We start from the raw sequence: 20,394 nt of genomic DNA, 5'->3' as shown, positions 1-20,394 counted from the left end.
TGGGAGAGAGAGAGAGAGAGAGAGAGACTTTAAATCACAGAACGTCTACAGGTCTAACTCCTCGAAGACTGTCATCAGCTCATTGCTGTTGTTTTCTAACTGCCCAGTCCACTTTTGATTCGGCTCTCAGAAGAAAGCTGTTTGTCTCCCTGTCAGTTTACTGTGTACTGACTGTAACTCTCCTAATGCATTTTACCTTGAATATACTTCTGAGCCTTCCACTCACATGCTTCGTTGTGTCTCTCTGTGAGACTGCACTCTGAATTCTGAATGCATTTTCTGCCACTGATAATAATCTAGTCTGTTGATTATTTTTTAACCATTGATGTTATTCTATAAAATGACCTTGACGAGTGCTCAGACCCCCGAGAGGACGTCTTCCATTGTCGAGTCGAAAACTCAAAGGTAATCGATTTACAAAAACATAAAATAGAACAAAACAGATAATCCTGACATTTAAGAAGCTGGAAACATGTATATGTATGTGTAGCATTTCTAGCCAGGCAAGTGGCATGGTAATGTAAATGACAGTGCCAGTCCACCACTTTGGTTCAGACTGAAAGGTATCTGTCAATGGATTTTCATGAGATTTTGTACCGGCATTCATTTTCCTCTGAGGATGAATCTTAATGACTTTAGGGATCTGCAGACTTGTCCTCTCTTCTACCAATTGATCATTTTGTGTTTATTGAAATGCCTCAACATTCACTTGATAGATTGGGACAAAGTTTTCTATGCAATTCATTGTCCCCAGAGGATGAATCCTACAAAGTTTTCTAATCCCCTCCCTTTTTCTCTTGCACCAGAAAATGTGGTTGATATTTTTTGGTTCTCATTTAAATATCTTGACGACGAATTGCCACAAATGTAGTGCAGTCATGGTCTCCAGAGGATGAATTATAAAAACTTCGGTCATCATCAGGTCAACTTTCCTTCCGTCCCATACTTAGGTTTAAAAACTAATGACATCCCCATCAGCCTTAGATAATAAAGAAACGTTGGCATGCTAACATCCATCCATTATCTGAAAGCACTTTATCCTTTTCAGGGTCACAGGGAGGGGGGCTGGCGCCGATCCCAGCTGACATTCGACGACAGCAGGGTACACCCTGGATAAGATGCCAGTTCATCACAGGGGTGACATATAGGGACAAACAACCATTCACACTCACGCATAGAAAAGCCCTGTCCTAGCCAGGTCGCGAACCTAGATCCTACTTGCTGTGGGGTCTAACGTAGCCGCTGTGCTGCCTAACAGCTAAAAAAGTATTAACATTATTCCTCCTTAGCAGGTCTGCATCATCACTGTGACTGTGAGCATGTTAGCGTTGGTGTTTGGTTTGTCCATTCTGGGCTGTTGTAGAAACATGGCGGTGCAACACGGCAACATGAAAAATGATTCTCAGTTTCAGGTGATAATGATGCTGTATTTCAAATCTGCCAATACTATATTCATCTCCTGCCCCCTACACACTGGACCTTTAATCATACAGTTGCTGATGAATAGGCTAATTTTCTGTTAATTTACAAATCAAATTGCTTCAATGCTAAATTCAGGCCCGCTCACCTACTCTACAATCTAATAACATCAATTTTAATATCTTTCCGTTTTCTTTTCCCTGTCCTGAACTGTGATACTTGTTCCCTCCCTTTGTACTCTGATACTAATGACTGTAGTGTCTGTCTGTCTGCTGGCGAAGGATGCACTCCACTGACCATGATCCTCTCTCCCCTGTGAGCCCGCTAAGCCCAGTATAATTCATTCTGATACTGTTTCTGCTCTTTTGTCATTATATGCACATTTCTCAACTTACCAAAGATTCGTTTCTGGGCATTGACACGCAATTAAATTACATTGAGCACTCATGAGCTTTTCAGGCTTTTTAATTAATTAGTCTTTTTATATCAAAGGACACAGTGGAGGTGACAGCGTGTTTGTTTACCTGCTCCTGTATGTGTGTGTGTGTGCTCATCTGTGATCTCAAGTGATTCACTCGAGCACAGTGAAGACCGCTGTCTGACTGACTGTTTCCGCAGCATATTGATTTCACGATGAGCAGACGATGTCTTCGTGAGATTACTGGGGAGATGGGGATATTAGATGTTATCTCATAACAACACAAGATGAGGAATCATATGGTATGTTATCTGATTTTCAAATGACTTCAAGCCGTCAATCCCGCTGAAACGCAGATGACACGTGTGCTGAAAGGCCGCTCTTAAGGATGATTTCCACAGATACACTGTAAGTAAATCAAGTGCAAGATGGGAAACAAAATATAGATTTTAATTTAAATTGCAAATAGTAGCTTAAAGTTATGCAGAGATAGCCTGAAGGTTAGAGCCAGGCATTTAATCCCATGTTGCCCCAGTAAACCTCCTCTGTGGCCACTATAGAAACCTGGTTGTGTTGCATATTTCAGCCTGCAAGTAGAAGAATATAGCCCAAGCCGAGTGCTGCGCTTTCATGTAGAAATATTACCACAGATAGTGTGCTTTAAGTGACCAGCCAGCATTTCCACTTGGCTGCACCCTCTGATGCCACCTGAACAGAATTCAGTAGGAGCCTTCAAGCTCCTCATACATAATGTATTGCTGAAGGTCTGCTCAGTTTTCATGTTCTCCTAATTCATTTCACAAAGAGAGGGAGAGCTCTGCCAGCATACAGAGCACACAGGCTCTATCACGCTGGCTCTATCACGCTGTACACTGTCAAATTAGGAATCACCACTTCACCACGGACGTGCAGTCGTGTTGCTTTTTGTTTGACTTCAATCTTTATCGAGCCAATACATATTGATCCATATGAATCCGACTAATTCCTGGTATCACTCTGCCAATGTAAAGGTCATGATTTTTCTGATGTATACTGTATTTTGCGGTTGTTTCTCTCCTGTCCTTCAGCGTGTTATATTGGTACTTGTGCATGTAAAAGGTCTTGAAAGTTAAAGGTGCAGTATGTAACAACTGGCTGCCAGTTGAATTCTCAATACTCAAAATAAATGGGGGCAACATATCACTAGAGTAACCGTTAACTGCAGTTACTCAGTTTGTTGTGCAGCTAGCAGTCTGGACTGGGAACATCGCAGAAGCTTTTGGCCAGGATGGGCTCGGGCTAGCTGGTTAGCATGCTAACTTCTGGAGCACAATACACAGTGGTCGTAACATCAAAATGTAGCTAATTTTAAAACGTTTTCAACCAAAAATCTTACACACTGCATCTTTAAAAAGCCCAATGTCCGCACCAACGGGAGCTCCTCTCTCCCACAGAAAACACTGCCCCTGAAACGCCCCGTCAGTAGTCCCGCCTTTAATTTTGTGGCTTGTTGACATCAAGCCACAAAATGTCACACATTTGCATAATTTAAATACCTATATATTCACAATAGATATGAAGCTAACTGAAAAAAACATCATCACCACCAGGAGACAAGGTGAGCGGTGCTGGCTCAGGCGTGTGCAAACTGACCAATCAGAGCAGACTGGGTATTTGGGGGGGGGGCTTAAAGAGACAGGGCGTTTCAGACAGAGGGGGAACACAGAGCTGCTGTTTGAGAAACCTGATGTGTTTTTTATAGCAGTAAAGCATGTAAACCTATCTTAGCAATAACCTTAAACAAAATTAAGGACCTGGATATGAGCATAATATGTCTCCTTTAATTTCTTTTGTGGTGATTGTTATATTATTTTTAGCTTAAATTATTTATTTATCGTTTCAATTGATTGACTACGATGTTTGCCTTCATTCTCTAAAAGATACTTTGTGAAAATAAATCACTAACCACACTCCCAATAATATGCTAATTCTACCCCTTCAAGACTAAACAACTTGATCAAATCAGCATAACAGCAGAATTCTCCATGCTCTTTGTCTTCACGTTTCAGAGGCAGAAACTGATATTTATTAGCTTAACGCTCAGTGACACGGCACTGGCCTTGCCCTTCATTTTTTATGTTGCTTTCCCTTATTTCTTTTGTGGGGTGATTTGATGTGCCGTGATTGTCTTTTGTTTCTCTTCTGCTCACAGCATAAAATCATTCATGAAAATCAATCCAAACCTAACCCGCTCCTCTGCTTCTCAAAACGTAGCCTTCCGCTGACCTCAATAAATCGACCAGTGAGCGTCAAACATTTCAGTTAGTGCCCTTAAAGTGGCCTTTTCTGCAAACATAGTACTCCACTAAAGGGGGGCACTGGGAGCTGTGTGTGTGTGTCTGTGTGTGTGAGAGAGAGAGAGAGAGACAGCGAGAGAGAGAGAGGAGCAAGAGCATTGTAGTAACTACCATTGTAGCATAATAAAATTATGGCCCATTGCCCATTATCGTTTTAGTTGATGTTGTTTAAAGGGGAGGTATCCTGTTCAGTTTGCCCTCTATCTGGGTGTCAAGTGAAAGAACAAAATCAGGAAGTCAAATGATATCTAGTTACTGATGCTTCTACGTTCGTGAGTAGTTTTTTCTAGCTGTGCAAGCAGCAGAGCTCTAGGGATGTCAACGTCTGATGGTTCAAACTGCAATATCTAAAATAAATATTGGATAGATTGCCCTGAAATTTCACACAGCTGTCCAAGGGGCCCAGAAGATAACTTCAGTGACCCTCAGACTATTCCTGTGGCTCCACGAGAAGGGCACAGATGTCACTGATCCTGCAGGATGGACTGACACCAAATTTTGAATGGGTTTGAACAGGTTAGATTCATGGATTAAGAGGTTTTGAATTTTGAAGCTTTTACGTGCCAAAGCAAGGTGGCTGAATAAGACTACAGAGGTTGTCGGGGACATCATCGGAAACTCTCTACTCACTAGTTTGTCTTGACAGGCGGACTTTACTTGAAACTCAATGTTTTCAACCTGTAAATTGATCATTTTAAAGTTTAGTGTGTAAAGTATAGTGTCGTGGGAAGTTAGGTGGTGGTGACGCTGAAGCTATGTGACAATGGTTTGTTCAACCTAACATTAGCTTTTTACTTCCGGTCATTGGACGGGAACGTCTGAGGAGCACATGAATGCAGCATGTCATTACTGACATTAGCAGTTAGTTTAAAGCGTCCCTTTGCCCAATACAACCTCATAGAGCAGCTAGCATGATCATTTTTTGTCTTCTTTTCATACCTGGTTATCCTGTCCGGTTCAGGGTTAGCTCAGTTCAGCCCCCTGCGACCATGATGGGACCAGTCCTGAAGGCTGGAACCTGTCCCAGTAATGCACTCACTGGGCAAGAGGCCTCTCCATTCCCCAGGATCTCATTGTAACATCTGCTGCTGCCAGTTATTCTCTTGTCCATGGACCTCTGTACCCAGCGCAGAAGCTGGCGTATTAATTCACGCCAGCTTCTGCTTTACCTCCTATTCACCTGCTGCAGTTTTTGCATAGTCCTCTCCATTACCCTCCGCTCACAGGCTGCAGATATTATCTGATCTCAATTTGTAATCCACACATGGCACAAAAGCGGTGAAGAAATCAGAGCTCTGTATCTCTATTGAATCACCTTTTCGCACCTGTTCCTGTGGAAGGTCAGGTGCCTCTGAAGGGGCAGCTGCCGGAGAGAAACAATGGAGACTAAAAAGACTGCGAGCTAAGAAGGTCCCTCCGCCCCCCCACATTGTTATAGAGAGCGGCGGGCTACACTGCCGACACTGGATGACATTTTGTTTGTTATACCATAAAAGGCTTCACATATTAATCTATCACACAAGTCACAGGGTTAAGTGAGGTCAAAACATTCATTTAAAAAAAAAAAAAGTCTGGAAACCCAAACAAGGCAGCTCAAGTGAGAGTTCCAGCTAAACACCAAGCGCCTCCACGTTGTACTTATATGGACTGTACAGTTAAAGCAAGAAAAGAGGATTACAGTCAATATTATGGAAAGAAATTATGGCAGGACGAGACTTTCTCTGTGTTCAAGACTTATTTTAATGCAACAGAACAATGTGTGTACGCCCAGACAAGAACTCCCAAGGACAATCGTTTCAGTATAACCTTCAAGCAAAACAAAAAAGGGGAGAAAACAGAAAAAAATTTGTAACTTTCTCTATTTTAGTGTAGCATGCAGACTAATTTCTTTTTTTTTTTACTCTAAATGTTCAGTTTGTTTGACAGTGATAGACATAATCCAGATTGGTGTTAGCCTAAAAGAAAAAAAAAATAATTATATTATATTGTGCTGTGCCATGTAATGACACACCTTTTGCAAATTGTGTGTGTGCACAGTAGTTTAGCAAGTCTGTATCTGTATTCTCACTACGATACGACCCCACAAACTGTATGTAAAACAAGACAAGAGCGACAGATATTTATGTTTGCTTGTCCTGACTGAAGGCTTGTTTTCTGCATCTGGCTGTATGGACATCAGTGTGTGTGGTGGGGGGTGGAGGCAGCTGAAAGCCTGGGAATGCCTAAAAAAAAAAAAAAAAGAAGCAGCGAGACGAGTGAGAGGGAGAGAGGGAGGTCTTTTGGCCACTTGTGGCCTTCACAACCCAGGCACAAATCATAGAGGGACATGGCAATCTGAGTGACAGATGAACAATGCTCCCATTTTGCAGCCCCCTGTGAACAGGCCCATCCATCACGGGAGGGGAGATTAATTCAATTCATCAGCTTTTTGTCTCCTTGGGCCCCCTAATGCCACCTGATATTGCTCAAAGGGGGCTTATAAATGTTTGTGGACTTGAACTGAGCCCGCTTGCTTGACACTGAATTAAAACATTACTCTTTACTCTTAGCGGTACACTAGTTTTGCCAACAGCCTGCCTGCCAAATCTGCCATAATTCTGATCAAGATGAATTCTTATGAGGAGGGAAACGCTTGCCAAAGGGGGCGATTACATAAACTGGAGTTTACAAAGTGAGAAGTGCTTTGGTGATAAGGGGGGCTGCTGGGTACAGAGGAAAATACTGTAAAAGTTTCAGAGAAAAAGCTCAATCATCAACTTTTATTTGAATCTTCTGAAGGCACAGAAGAAACAGACACCATAAGGCCTATTTGCTTTATAGTGTCAGAGGCTATTCACACAATGAGCAATCTGTATAACTTCATTCAACAAGTTTGGCCTGTTATATCTCTGTTGGCTAACTAAACAATAAGCTTTTTTTTTTTTTTAAATATCTTACACAAACATGGCAGAGACATTACTGAAGTGGCAAGTAGCCAAAACATACTGATTATTCAAGATCGGGCTGCTCAAGGGCCCACCGACCAAAGTTGGCCCACTGTGAGGTTCAATTCGGATGTTTCTTGTGAAAAAATGATTTATATTGATTTGTAAAAAATCATCTAAATAATACAATACAGTAGGTGCTTGATTTTGGCCCATTGCCCACTATTAAGTTTCAGTTTCAGCCCTCCAAGGGAAAAAGGTCCGGGCACCCCGTCTTAGATAATTAATCCAAAATAACATTTCAACATCTTTATCATTTTTCAAAGTTACATTCTCAAAAACAAATAAATACATAAAAGGACCAAATAAAGTTCAACTGAGGATGGACTGAGGAAGTCTATGATGATAATCCCAGATTAGTGAGACAACACAGGGCCAATAATCTCCTCGTGTCACATAAAGAAAAAAGTATGAGTTTGATGTATAGGGAGATACAGGACTTACAAATGTTCATTCTTTAAGTGGATGTGTGGAGCGTGACACAAACACAATGATAGCGGTGACCTCTAGTGGCCATCACCTTGAATAAACTGAATGAAGGATTTACAAGAACAGAAGCTGTTTCAAGAAAATGAAACCAAAGCAGTTGAAAGGGTCACAGGCTTTATATGTGAAAATAAGAAACCGCTGCCATTTTCAAGATGATGAACACTTAAACATGGAGAGTACCTTGAGCCAAAGATGACAAGAAACAGTTGAATCTAGAGTCTTGAATGTATTTACTTATCCAAGTATTGCATGATTGAACCCTGCATACACTTGAGTTCTTTAGCATGTCCACACAGTGAAATCTGTCTCATTTACGTTCACTTCTCATATTCCTTGGGTCATGCCCCCCCACACTTTCTGATGTACTTTCTTGAGTCCATTTGTAGCAAAGAAAACAAGCTGTAATGTGAAAAAGGAACCAAAGGCCCAACATAACACTTAAAGTCCCATTTCCCTTTGACTCAGGCAGAAATACAACATGAGACTTCTTGAGAATAGTTTTAGCACAGAGCTCAGTTTATTTTAAGGATAAACCTCCTTCTGAGGCTCATAGTGAATCCTGCCTCCCCTCCAGACACACATGTAATAGGTCACGCTCAGAGATCCCACTATGGACACCAGCAGGATGACTGCGACCAGGACGATTTTCCACACGGTTGATTCTTCTCCTTCGTCTGAATCTTAACAGGGAATAAAACACTCAGTGAATGAACAGGAGGCCATTGACAATCATGGCATGATGCTCTGGATCATTAATGCACCATTGTTTCCAGCTCACCTTGTTCTTTCATGGCATACGGCTCTGCAGTGGTCAGTAAGCTGTGGCCCTCCGTCACCACTTCAACAACTTCTGGTGGGCTCACGGGCCACATGCTGTCCTCTAGTGACAGTCCATCAACGTCTTCATACTGTGGGTTGTCATCACTGATCATCCACTGGCCATGGATGTATCGAGGAATGCCTGTAAATGTTAATGTGTCAGAGGAGAACAGGTGCAGCGTTTTTAAGTGGGAGCTAAATTTAACCAAACCTTCTGCCAACAGAGGATTTAAATGACAGTTTTCTTCTCACCTGGCTGAGCAGTTGATGCGGCCAAAAGAGCCAAGAACACAAGATTTAGAAGAAACATGACTGCACCTACCAGCGCTGGGGTTTCTTTAGCCCTTTATGTGGCCACTTCATCTGGAGAATTGGCAGCAGCTGTGGCCTCGTGACTCAATCAAGACAAATTACTGCGACTGGGCTCCTAAATCGGCCGCTCTGATGTGCTTTTGAGTGTTTTCATTGGTTAGAGCGTCCCTTGAATTACACCTCTTTCATCTGAAAGTGACGGTAGGTTACTCAGGAAGTGGAAAGTGTGCCTGCACAAAGAGCAAGCTGCTCTGCTGCCACTTGAAACCAGACTGTAGAGAGGAGTTCTTATAGGAGGACCCTGATGCAGACTGCGTTTAGATAATGTTGTTCACAAAACTGAGGCTGTGATCATCATTTCCTAAAGCTACCAGATTACTTTGATGTTGTCCCTGAATACAAATTACATGTTGATTTTTTATATTAATCTAAAAAATGGACACAGCCACAACATTTTGAGTTACACACCTATTCTTTTCTCTTTAAAGGGACACTTCACCCCAAAATCAAATATACATATGGTTCCTCTTACCTGTAGTGCTGTTTATCCATCCAGATTGTGTTGGTGAGAGTCGCCAAGTTTTGGAGTTATCGCCTGTAGAGATGTCTGCCTTCTCCTGAATATAATGGAACGCTCAACAGCGATGCAATGACCCAGTTACTCAAGTTTCTACTCAACTACACCTGACAACAGTACCAACCGCGTGGAAGGAAACATGCATCTACTCGTGGAAGAGAGGTTTGTGCACACGACAGCAAGGGATTTCAACGTTGATGGCTCAGTTGGGTTGGTTTGCTCGCCTCTTGTCCATGAGTAGATGCAGGCTTCCTTCTGTGCAGTGATACAGAAAGAAAATAGTTCCATCAGGAAACTGCTCACAACAACATCTTTGGACTATCTTGTGTAACCAGTTCATGATTTCTGGAAAGAAAGTTTCAAGTTTCTGCAAATGTAGTTCTTGGCGCATTGCGCGCCACAAGCCAAATGCCGTCTAGACCGACTAGTAGATCTCTACGACTGACATCCAAAGAAATCGGCAACTCACATCAAAACAATCTAGTCGGATTAATCGCACAACAGGTAGAAGAAATTATATATGTGTTAATGTTGGTGTGAACTGTCTCTTTAAACATCTCAAAATGTTTTCAAGGAAAATAAAATGTGTTTTGCGTTACCCTTACAAAAACAGCACTGGTAAAAAAAAGAAAAAAAGCTACAGCTGTATTATATTCTACAACATGTGGACTGCGTTTTCTTTTTTTGCAGCTGTATTTCAATCAAAGGTCAAATCGAGAACTTTGCTCTCCAAAGTAATGCAGGAGGAGCACCTACTCAAAATGTTTCAATCTTTCATTTTTAATGTAAATAAAAAGGAATAAAAACTCAGATTTTCATACTTGAAAAGAAGAACTGTCCTTTGCTTGTTTCCTTCTTTGGTACAGTCATCAGGAAAAAGTGTGCAAAAATACACAGAATGCAAAAGTGTGCACTTTTTATCACCGTCTACAGCCCTGTAAAATATGAAAGACATTTAAAATTCAGACTATGCAGTTTTTGTTCTAAGTGTGCAAGTCCTACCCTGCTGTATACCAATATTTTAGATTAATTAATATATTTTAAAGATGTAATTCGTGTAATCTGGTAATTACTAACAATGTAACTCTAATAACACATGTTCTTATTATAGTTTCTTATTTTTTGAGATTATGCAATCCCAGTTATATGTAATCGGTTACTGCAGTGTTTTTCAATCCTGTTCCTGGTGGCCCCCTGCCCTGCATGTTTTAGATGTTTCCCTGCCCCGACACACCTGATTCAAATAAAAGGGTCGTTATCAGGCTTCAGCAGCGCTTCATGATGAGCTGATCATTTGAATCAGGTGTGTGGGAGCAGGGACACATCTAAAAGTTACTGCCTCACCCTGGGAGCTATAGCTGTTATATAATTTATACCATATTATGTGATTCTACCTTATAATCAATAACTGTAATGTAAAGATAACTGCAGGAATAATGAAAAACAGACTTTACACTGACTTGACATGTAACTGTATTCCCATTCATTAATGACCAATGCACACACATGCTCGTCATTACATCATTTATTTCACAAGTTTTTATTTCTCCAGTGTTCCACAAGTTGTTAGAGAAGAGGAGGACTGCTGAATGTCACGTGTCCGTTGTAATGAGTGGAGCTTCAGCTTTCAGCAGTTGCCTTCACATTTGAAAAAATACTCTCCACCTTGTGAACTACAGCACACACAGAACGTTTGTTTTTTTCAGTTAAGGCTGAAAATGTGACTCATGTTACCCACTTCCTGAACGGCCACATAAGAAAGACGTCAATGGTTAAAAAAAGATGAAACGGTTCTTTTTCATTTGCAGCATGCAACAGTGAAAACACAATGAAGTTCTGTGTACAATCTGAAATGTTAAAATCGACTATGAATATATATAATTTAACAAGGGATGCACCAATATGCTGACAATTTGAAATGCCACCGCAGGAAGAGCACAGGTATGTTAGTATGCACGGTTAATCACTGCCTTGAGATACTTAATATGTGAGAATTTCTGTTTAAAATATTATCCAGAAAACATCAACAGAATGTGAAGAAATAACAGTTTTGATGTTGTTACTGAAGTTAGCATGTTAGCCAGTTAGCCCCGGCCTGTCTGGTCTTGTAATACCACTTCGAGCTCCCAGTCCAGACTGCTAGCTGCACGGCTAACTGTGCTAACAAGCCTACCAACTACAATTAGCAGCAGTTAGCTGGTCATATGCCGCCTCTTCTGTTTTCCGTATGAATTCAAAAGGTGGCCAATTCTTTGATATTGCACTTTTGAACTCTGTGTCGACGTTTGACTTTCACACCTTTGTTACTTATACCCATATTTCCTGCTAACGACAAGTCAAATTATCAGTGTGAAAATAATATGCTCTGTGCTTTTAGTATGTGTGTTTCAACCATTAGAATAAAAAACAATAAAAAAGTAGTTTAAGTGGCCTTTCTTGTGACCTGATCTGTTTATTAAATACTATTGAAAAGGTTCCATCACTTCTCAGTACCAGCAAGTAAAAACATGACAGTTGGTGCGCCCCAAGTTTTCACAATCATTTCTTTCAGCATGAAAAAGTGAACCACATCCTTCATAGCAGAGAGAATATGGTGTGACACAAACACATTAAACAAAGGTTATTGCTTAAAAGGTACACTGGTGTGTATACTGTACAATAATTGGCAATGATTACCATTCCCAACACTGTATGTTCCTCCTTGTCTTAGTGACAGCTCATCCAAATTTCAAGCTACACTAAGTATCAGATTTCCTTTCTTATTTCACAACATTTCAACATTACGTAACTGCACATTATTTTTTCAGTGGAAGAGAATAATTCATTTAGTTTGTGAAGCTTATGTATCTACACAACCATTTGTTTCCCTTGCATAGTTCAGTGTAAGATACAGTATTTTACATTGCTCCTCAAAGAAAAGCATCAAAAATAATATATAGATATACAGTATATTTATGAAATAATCCCTTAAACCATTTTGTGCATAGGTATGACACAGACTTCCACAAGTATATGAGAAGTTCAACACTAAATATAAAAGGTCCCATATTGTGAAAGTGAGATTTGCACTTCTTATGTGATGATAAGCAGCCCGTATTCAGAAACTGTGCCTTCAAACGAGCTGTCTGGACATCACTTGTGATGTAATAACTGTAGTCTCTACCTTCAGTCACACCCCCTGGCCTAATACGGTAGCAAAAAACACTGGCGGAGGTGACGTTGAAACATGTTGGGTGGTGCTTGCTCAGGCCTGTGAGAGCTGACCAATCAGAGCAGACTGGGCGTGGGTGGAGGGCGTTAAAGAGACAGGAGCTTAAAGGGAGTGAGGTGCTGCAGCACTGAACAGTACAAGAAAAATCATGTTTGTTTTTTTTTTAACACAAACCGTGTAACCATTTTCTAGTAAAATGATATAAATAAACTTGAAATTGAACATAATATGGGACCTTTAATATAATTAAAAGATTGATTAGATCTAATCTTTTGCATTGACGAGGAAAAGGCTGTTAAAATTGCTTAAAGCTTGTTTGGAGGACTGCGATATTTCAAAGTCTGATCATAACACACTGTCTCAGATTAATCTGGTACCGGGTGGAGTCAAACAGCTTGACTCCAGATGCTTGACAGGGCGTTTTAAACTAGTTACAGATGTTTGAAGCTGGTATATTGAATATTTTCAGACTGAAGAAGTTACGGTATTTTACATCACGGTTGTTTGACTACAAACTTATTGACCAACACTGAAGATATTTGTGAAAAAGAATTCAAATTCTTGTAAGGAGCACTGTAAAGGTACAACTCGTTGCTGCTACAAGTATTCATAGTTCAAGAGGACCATATATCAAACTCTAAAGATTGATATAGGTTGTAAATATGGTGTAAAAAAAAAAGCTCCCAGTGCAAACTTTGGCTCATAAAGTAGATTTAAACAACTTGAAACATCGATTCCAAGTAACAGACACAAGAAACGAAAAACTGACTAATTCTGAGAAAGTGATGAATGAGAGGGACATCGTGGCAAACTGGCCTTTTGGCGTTTCATCACAGTACCACTGTATATGGCTAATAAACACCGCAAGTGTGCATTTGTATTTTATCGCCTTGACATCTGAACATGAGGTGAGCCACAGCCCACAACTCTAAGCCACGAGGGCAACCGTAGAGGCTTTCTCTGTAAGGACGATCACAGGAATTTAACAGCACACTGTATACCAGCCGAAGAATACTTACAGACGCAGGATTCACTGTAACAACTGGATATTTAAACATTTCTCATACTGTTAGATTCCTTTTTAAACATTTTTTGGTGTCACTACCCAGATTGCCCTGAGGTTAAAGTTAACAATCCCGATGAAGGATTTCCCTTTTAACAACGTTAACTTAGTTAAATAAATTCTATAATTCTAAAATATAATTTTATTATATGTATTCTGACTAACTGTAGAGCCTCCCTCTATGAAATCCTTCTTCACACTTCTTTAGTGCTTCACAGTGGTGGACAATCCGCACAGGTCTATGAAGACTGGACTGGTCTCTGTCCAGGAGGGGATCATCAGTTGTGCATCGTCCCTCCTTATTTGTGCTTCTCTCCCTCATTGTAGATCTTCCGAATGCTTGAGTCCAGCAGGAGATCCACTGACCTACAAGGCACAGAGAGTGAATATATTGTGACACTGGGCACATAATGCAGCATTTCTAAATTCATTTCAGAAAAGCAGAAATTATCTATGAAAACTACTTCAACTACTGCAATAAAGGCAAACCAGCTCTCAAATCCAAACATGTGAAGAAGTTGTTGGTCCAATTTGTAAGATAGTTGATTGTTGAGTCTCATTCCCAACTTCAGCCAGTACTTTGACTTTAAACTCTTAAATTCTGTCTTAAAAACTTAAACTATTTATAAAGTATGAGGTCAGAATATGCCATGACCGAAAATGACCAAAAACAGAAATCTGTTTAGTTCAGCACTCAGGTCTTAAAGATTTCTGACTTCCCTTAATAGTCTATGGCCATTTTTTCCTAATTCAAATGTAAAAAGAGCTCACTAGTATATACTTTTATTTTGAAAGAAGGCTCAGTCATTTCCTTAAAACAGCTGTTTTAGCAAACGTTACTCAAACAGGAGCACTCGTTTCACCAGGGGATTAAATACACATTTGGTGTACTGGTGAGTAATTCCAGCTGCGTGGGGACATATGTGGGATTAACAACAGGGTGTGTGTTCATGGTGATGAAAGAACAGGTCACCCGGTGCCACAATGTGGCTTATTTATGCGTTTTCAATCATTTTTAGACAACAAGGCAGGATTATGGCAAAGAGGAATAAGCTATACCAGGCTTTGGATATACAGACACTTATTAGGAGGATTAATATGCTGTGGGTTTTAGTCTTTTAATGTGATTTGCTGATCATCGGAAAAAATAGAATCACACCAGATCTACCCTTTTCATAGTATATAAAGGAGTAGATAAAGCCTACGACAACATATCAGGGTTGGACTGAGCTGTCAGCATCGACTTTGTGCCCAACGCAGCAGCAATCGTGTGAGCAGCTTCAAATCTTACATAATGGACAACTTACGTAATCGACATGGAAAGAAAGGAACAAGCACACTGCCAACCTGTCAATAGGAGTGATGATGAAGGGGATTGTAGAGAGGCCGATAGCTGTGGTGGTCCACTTGCGGACGGACAGGGGCAACTTGGTGGTCCTGCCCAGCAGGTAAAGTGACCCAGCACACACCCGGTTAATGGTGAAGCCGGGGATGATCACAGAGGCGAGGGCCTGCCACACAAACGTATCCACCACTGCCGCTGCTACCCGTGTTGTCCTGCCTGGGTTGTCCCCGTGAGCCTGAGTAACAGATGGAGGAAAATCAGAAAATGACGGTAGTCACAGCAGAAAATACACAAATGAATATAATAATTTATTCATACATTTCTAGTTTCTATGTTCTAGCTTCTTTATTCAGGGACCCGGTTTCTATTTGATCATCTAAGACAGTGGTTCCCAGTTTTTCTGGCTTGTCAAGCCTTTAAAAAAAAAACATGTCTACCTGCGACTTTTTAACCAGTTACATCTGCCGACTAGTTGCAGGGACATTTTTTCCTCCTTTCTCGTGTCCCCTGATGATTATCTTAACACTGGGAGCCGATGATCTAACATGATGTCAACCTAATATTTATTAATATTTATTCATGTCTCTTTCTCATTACATAATAAATTAAACTTGACCAATTATTAATGAAGGGAACACGTAGAAAGGTTAATATCTTACCTCCGCTGCCTTCTTCCCTTTGTCCACAGCATCAGCAGTAACGTACGCCGTGGCCACAGCATAGCTGCCCCATACCGCACTCACCGGCACCAGAGCACGAAAAGCCTCCCCGACCTCATTAGCATAGCCTGTGGGCACACATACATAAATGCAGATAAGACTTTAACCTTCTTAGTCTCCTCTAAATGCACCATCAATGCTAACATGAATACATTTAATGAAAAATTAACTGAAGTTTGGTGCCATTCAGAGCAGGGGGCAGTGCATTAAACATTCAAAAGCTCACTTTTTAAGTGATGTCACATCTCTGAGCACTCCCAGATGTGACATTGTACGTTCTCCAAATTCCAGTACATACATCCTGAAACCTACCAGAGGCTAATAAACCTCAACTTTATGTCTGACATTGTGAAAATGGAGAGCAACATTTGGAAAATTATGCAATGACCATTCCACAAGGCTCGGATGACTCGAACGTCCTTGATCACCTGTGCCAGACGCCACAGCACATGTAAATCACCGGTAAAATTAACTTGTCACACGGGAAGAGTTTATCTTCGGTTCAATGGCGAGAGAACTATCAGAGTGTGGCGAAGTCAAATTGCGCGGTTTGTCTTCATCTATGGAAAACTGAGGCTGGTGTGCAAAGACTACACTTTACTGTGCTACCAGTGATGAAGCCACCATGTCACAATGAAACACTGCCTGGTGACAGTTTGTTTTCTGTCCAAAATGATTAATGAAAGATTTACATCTTCTTACACTTCAGTCTTAAAATTAATATCTTGCTGACTTGTTGTTTGTTGTCATGATTATTCGTACCAGCTGGTGATTAATCCTTGCCTTGTTCCTAGCTTCTGTTTAATAAGGGTCACACCCACAAATGACATTGTACCCCTGAAGACAGCCTAGAGCTAGAGCCTCGTTTCTGTCTGCTGCTGTGCATTATTAATAAGTATTATCTTCTTTAGCACTACAACTATTTGCGAGTGACTTCACTTCTTTTTGTTTGATCACCCAGGAGAGTAGCACTGACGAGCTCGGGGTACTTTTGATACCAATGAGTTCGATATAATGTGGTATACAGATATAGAAATTTAGGGAAGAGAGTATTTGCAGGGAGAGAAAAAGATGCATACCATTCTTTAATATGTTAACAACGATTAAAATATCAAATACTGTCCAAAAAAGTTCCATGCATTACTTTGAGGCTGCTACGGACTCCCAACAGACTGAATTGAGGAGGAGCTTCAGAGGAAACCGGAAACAACAGCTTTTCCTTGCTTGCTTTAAGAGTTTTCATTGGAATTCAGCCTTCAGAAAGACATGCAGAAGTGAATCATGCTTCCGCAACTTCCTTGAGAGAGCAACTCACAAGACAGCTTTGGTTTTTTTTGTTTTGATTGTCTCCAAGCAGCCGCCAAAGATCACATCAAACCCTTAAAACTCAAAAACTAATCATCGTCACCCATTTTTAGGACTGAGCAAGAACCAAACAATAATTAAAACTCCAAACTCAGCACTGCCTCAAACCACACGGACGCTCTTTGTCTCAGGAAAAGAGAAAGGCAAACGCTGCTGCACATTAAAACAAAAACAGCTGCAACATGTGCTCATAAATCCAAATTTGAGTTTGCGTAACATTTAGCTGCATCATCACGATTCGAGGAAACGTGTGTCTCTTAACTCTTACGGAGAAACTGCAGTATAAGCAATACGTGTCTGAGAACAAGGACCAGAAGCTGAGCTAAAACTCACACTGTGCAATGTCCTAAAAAAAAAACTGTGACAGCGAAGCGGAGCAGTAAAAATATCCATTTATATATGATCCACTCGTTATGTTTTCATATAACAATGAAAACCTTCCTACTATGACAAATCAAAATGTCTGCTGGGAAGGCTGGCAAAGAGAACAAGACAACTTTATGAAGCTTGGTCTTCGCTCGAAGCTACTTGGTTTAGTACTGTAGCCGTGAAAATGATAGCAGAGTTAACTACTGGATCTGGAGCTCCAGAAGCCCTCTTGAGCACAAGGTGATAAGCAGCCGTACTGGTGTAATAAAACATGATAACAAGGAGAGCCAAGATAAGATTATCTTCCAGCAAGGTACAAGTTAATAATAAAATATGCCATGCCCTGGCATAATGGGCGGGAGTCCAATTCTAACCCGTGAGCAAAAGCTTCAGATTACACTATGTGATTCAGTGTTTGCCCTGAGCCCCGCAGGGCGTGAAGGTGAGTGTGTGTGTTCACAGGATGCTGAAGGCAGGAGAAACAGAAGAGATAAGGAATGAAATAGAGAGCAAGGAGAGGGCAGGGTGTGAACATTGTGATGGTGAGTGATAAAAGGAAGTGAGATTCAGAGACATCCAATAACAAAGACTGGCAGCCAGAAATCGAGAGAAATAAAGATGAACTGTCTGCTCGACAATCATATCCAGGCTCTGATCTACAGCTCACCTCTGCTGCTGTTTTATTTACTACTACTGGGTTTTTAAAATGAGCTGCGGAGCTACATCACCTCGAAAGAAACACTCATCTGCAAGGACATCAGGCAATCATATCTCTGCTCCAACGTTAAGGTCTAAAAAGGGCTTTAGATCCATTAGGCTGGTGGAACCACTAATACATTATGTTTGTGTAGTCAAAGTGTCTGTATTAGTGAATATGTGATCTGTTCCCATGGTGAACTTCATGTCTGATGGCTGCAGTGACATAAAAAATGTACAAAAAGATCAATTCAAAAGATTTTCTTGCTCATTCTGTTGGATAAAAATGGCACATTTCAGGTTAAACCCCGTCTTTGTTACATAACCACTATCACAGTGTTTCCACAGTAGTAAAAATAATCCTTTCCAGACATGGTAGAGAGTTATGGGGAATCCAATACTGAGAAGAAACTAACACGGCACGGAGGCATGGCATGAGAGCAGGTGAGAAAATAATATAATATGCAATGTATGATTTAATTGAACAAATTAATGAATAATATATAAAGCATTTGAGAATTTAAGCTTATTTTGAAATGCACACTTTCATCTAAAAGTTGCATTATTCTTTTCAAATGTCAGTGTTAAACTATTTATGGAGTCCCAGTAGTTAATAAAAAACATATTTAATAATGTAAATATAAAAAACTGATGTAGGAACTAGGGATCAGCCGATTACTGGAGCCTATAGTAAGCAGTTGTCCGATTATCAAAAATCAGTGTTTTCTGTGCTACTTTGGCTGTGGTGTCAAATAACAACAATGTATAACATCTAAAGTGGCAAAATAACTATTAACTAACGTTATCAAATAAATGCAATGGAGTGGAAAGTACAATAACTGCCTCAAAATGTAGTGGAAGACTGCTAAGTAATGTACAAATGCTTCAAAATTGTACTTAAACCATCAATAGACAGATTTCTAGTAAATGTTGACTGCACGGTGTAATGGATATAGAATAATGAAACCATCTGCATTTAGGTTGGTTCCCTAGAAACCTCAAAAAAACCATCAGTAGTTAGAAGGAGCACTTTGCACTTCTCTGTTTCACGCTCATCCATGTAGAGATAGAGATATTTATCTGCACAGGCGGGATTAAAGATGTGAGCAAAAAGATTATGATTTTATAAAAGGGATAAACTGATTCGCATGACATTACATGGTCACTGCTGGCCAGTGTAAGCTGTAGAGGAGCAGGAGATTAAGGCTTGTTCATCAGAGAAACAGCCTGCACAGTGAGAAGTGCTGCAGTATGAATGCCCTTCAGCTTTATTCTCCTGAACATGCCCTTCTCTGCTGACTGCTCATTGGGTGGCAGTGAGACCGGTGTTTCGATTCAAAGAGCACAGCCAGGAAACAATCACCGTTAATGCACCTATCTATGACTGATACTGGGTTGTCTCTACAGCTGTTGTAGAGACATGCCTGCGGGCGTTTCTGTGTGGTTGTGTGACTCATTGCCTCAACTTGCTGAACTACCTTTATCGTCAGGGCTGAGCTACAGAGACAACTCTAACTTAGCAGTGACGCTAAATACGCTGTGGTAAGAAAGAAAAACCACAAACAACCGTATTGATATCCACTCTTGGACTACGTCCATGTTGTCCTGTCGTAACAAAATGTCCTTCAACAGCCAAGTTTGCTATAAATAGAATTTTAACAGAGAACTTAGCCGGATATGCTAACCTTTAGCTAGCTAGCACACAGGCAGCTCAGGGTCAGGACGACTCCGGTGTAACGTTACCTCTCTCCTGTAACGTTAGAGTGACTGTCAGTGTGACGGTCAGCTCAAGACTGAGCCACTACAGGAAGGGAAATAAAACAGTACATACCCAGGAAGCGGACCCATGTATCGCGATAAATGTCGACCGTTTTGCTTGTTTTTTCTTCAGTGGGATCCATTCCTTCCTGCCTTTACTCCATCCCCCTGTACAGGACTATGCAAACGCGGCGTGATGAGCGTGAGAAACCCGACAGGGAGCAGGGGCAGTGAAGGGGGCGTGATCTTAACTACAGCATCCAACATGCAACACCACGACTCGACACGGGGGGGCAGCAAAACGCCTGCTTTACTGCTGCTGTCTTTTTCCATTTCAACATTCAAAAATATTACAAAAACTCATTTTTCACAAGACTCTGTCCACAAATCCTTTCATCAAACAACTGAAGATGTGAATTTCACTAACTACGCTTAAATTTTTTGTAGACTATCTACTTTTCACGTATTAACTATTAAAATAATCACTGGAATAGAAATCATTATTGCCCACTCA

The 20,394-nt window shown here is 40.7% G+C and overlaps 2 protein-coding genes across 2 annotated transcripts; both read right to left on the bottom strand.

Moving 5' to 3' along the window:
• Nucleotides 1-8,141: 8,141 nt before the first annotated feature.
• On the bottom strand, nucleotides 8,142-8,827 carry LOC311274888 (uncharacterized protein). The gene is made up of 3 exons (XM_084382885.1): nucleotides 8,718-8,827; nucleotides 8,425-8,607; nucleotides 8,142-8,326 (listed from the first exon to the last, which is right to left on the bottom strand). Exons 1-3 carry the CDS (start codon nucleotides 8,773-8,775, stop codon nucleotides 8,169-8,171), a joined length of 399 nt encoding a protein of 132 aa, XP_084239011.1. The 5' UTR covers nucleotides 8,776-8,827; the 3' UTR covers nucleotides 8,142-8,168.
• A 2,037-nt stretch (nucleotides 8,828-10,864) lies between these two features.
• On the bottom strand, nucleotides 10,865-20,111 carry mtfp1 (mitochondrial fission process 1). Its single transcript, XM_084382383.1, has 4 exons — nucleotides 19,954-20,111; nucleotides 15,633-15,760; nucleotides 14,976-15,208; nucleotides 10,865-13,994 (listed from the first exon to the last, which is right to left on the bottom strand). Exons 1-4 carry the CDS (start codon nucleotides 20,021-20,023, stop codon nucleotides 13,928-13,930), a joined length of 498 nt encoding a protein of 165 aa, XP_084238509.1. The 5' UTR covers nucleotides 20,024-20,111; the 3' UTR covers nucleotides 10,865-13,927.
• Nucleotides 20,112-20,394: the final 283 nt, after the last annotated feature.

This window comes from Pagrus pagrus (assembly GCF_965226575.1).
Source record: "Pagrus pagrus genome assembly, chromosome: 19".
In the NCBI taxonomy this organism is placed as follows: domain Eukaryota; kingdom Metazoa; phylum Chordata; class Actinopteri; order Spariformes; family Sparidae; genus Pagrus; species Pagrus pagrus.
The sequence above is the reverse complement of the archived record's forward strand: the minus strand, read 5'-3'. Positions and strand labels throughout refer to the sequence as shown.

Bases quoted from the DNA above. Each gene is read 5' to 3' on its own strand.
- LOC311274888 (XM_084382885.1), bottom strand. From the start codon at position 8,775: ATGTTTCTTCTAAATCTTGTGTTCTTGGCTCTTTTGGCCGCATCAACT. The intron at 8,608-8,717 runs GTGAGAAGAAAA...TAACATTTACAG, and splicing joins CGCATCAACTGCTCAGCCAG to GCATTCCTCGATACATCCAT. The intron at 8,327-8,424 runs GTGAGCTGGAAA...TTCCCTGTTAAG, and splicing joins GTATGCCATGAAAGAACAAG to ATTCAGACGAAGGAGAAGAA.
- mtfp1 (XM_084382383.1), bottom strand. From the start codon at position 20,023: ATGGATCCCACTGAAGAAAAAACAAGCAAAACGGTCGACATTTATCGC. The intron at 15,761-19,953 runs GTATGTACTGTT...GTGTGCCCACAG, and splicing joins TACATGGGTCCGCTTCCTGG to GCTATGCTAATGAGGTCGGG. The intron at 13,995-14,975 runs GTTGGCAGTGTG...TGTGCCTTGTAG, and splicing joins ATCATCACTCCTATTGACAG to GTCAGTGGATCTCCTGCTGG.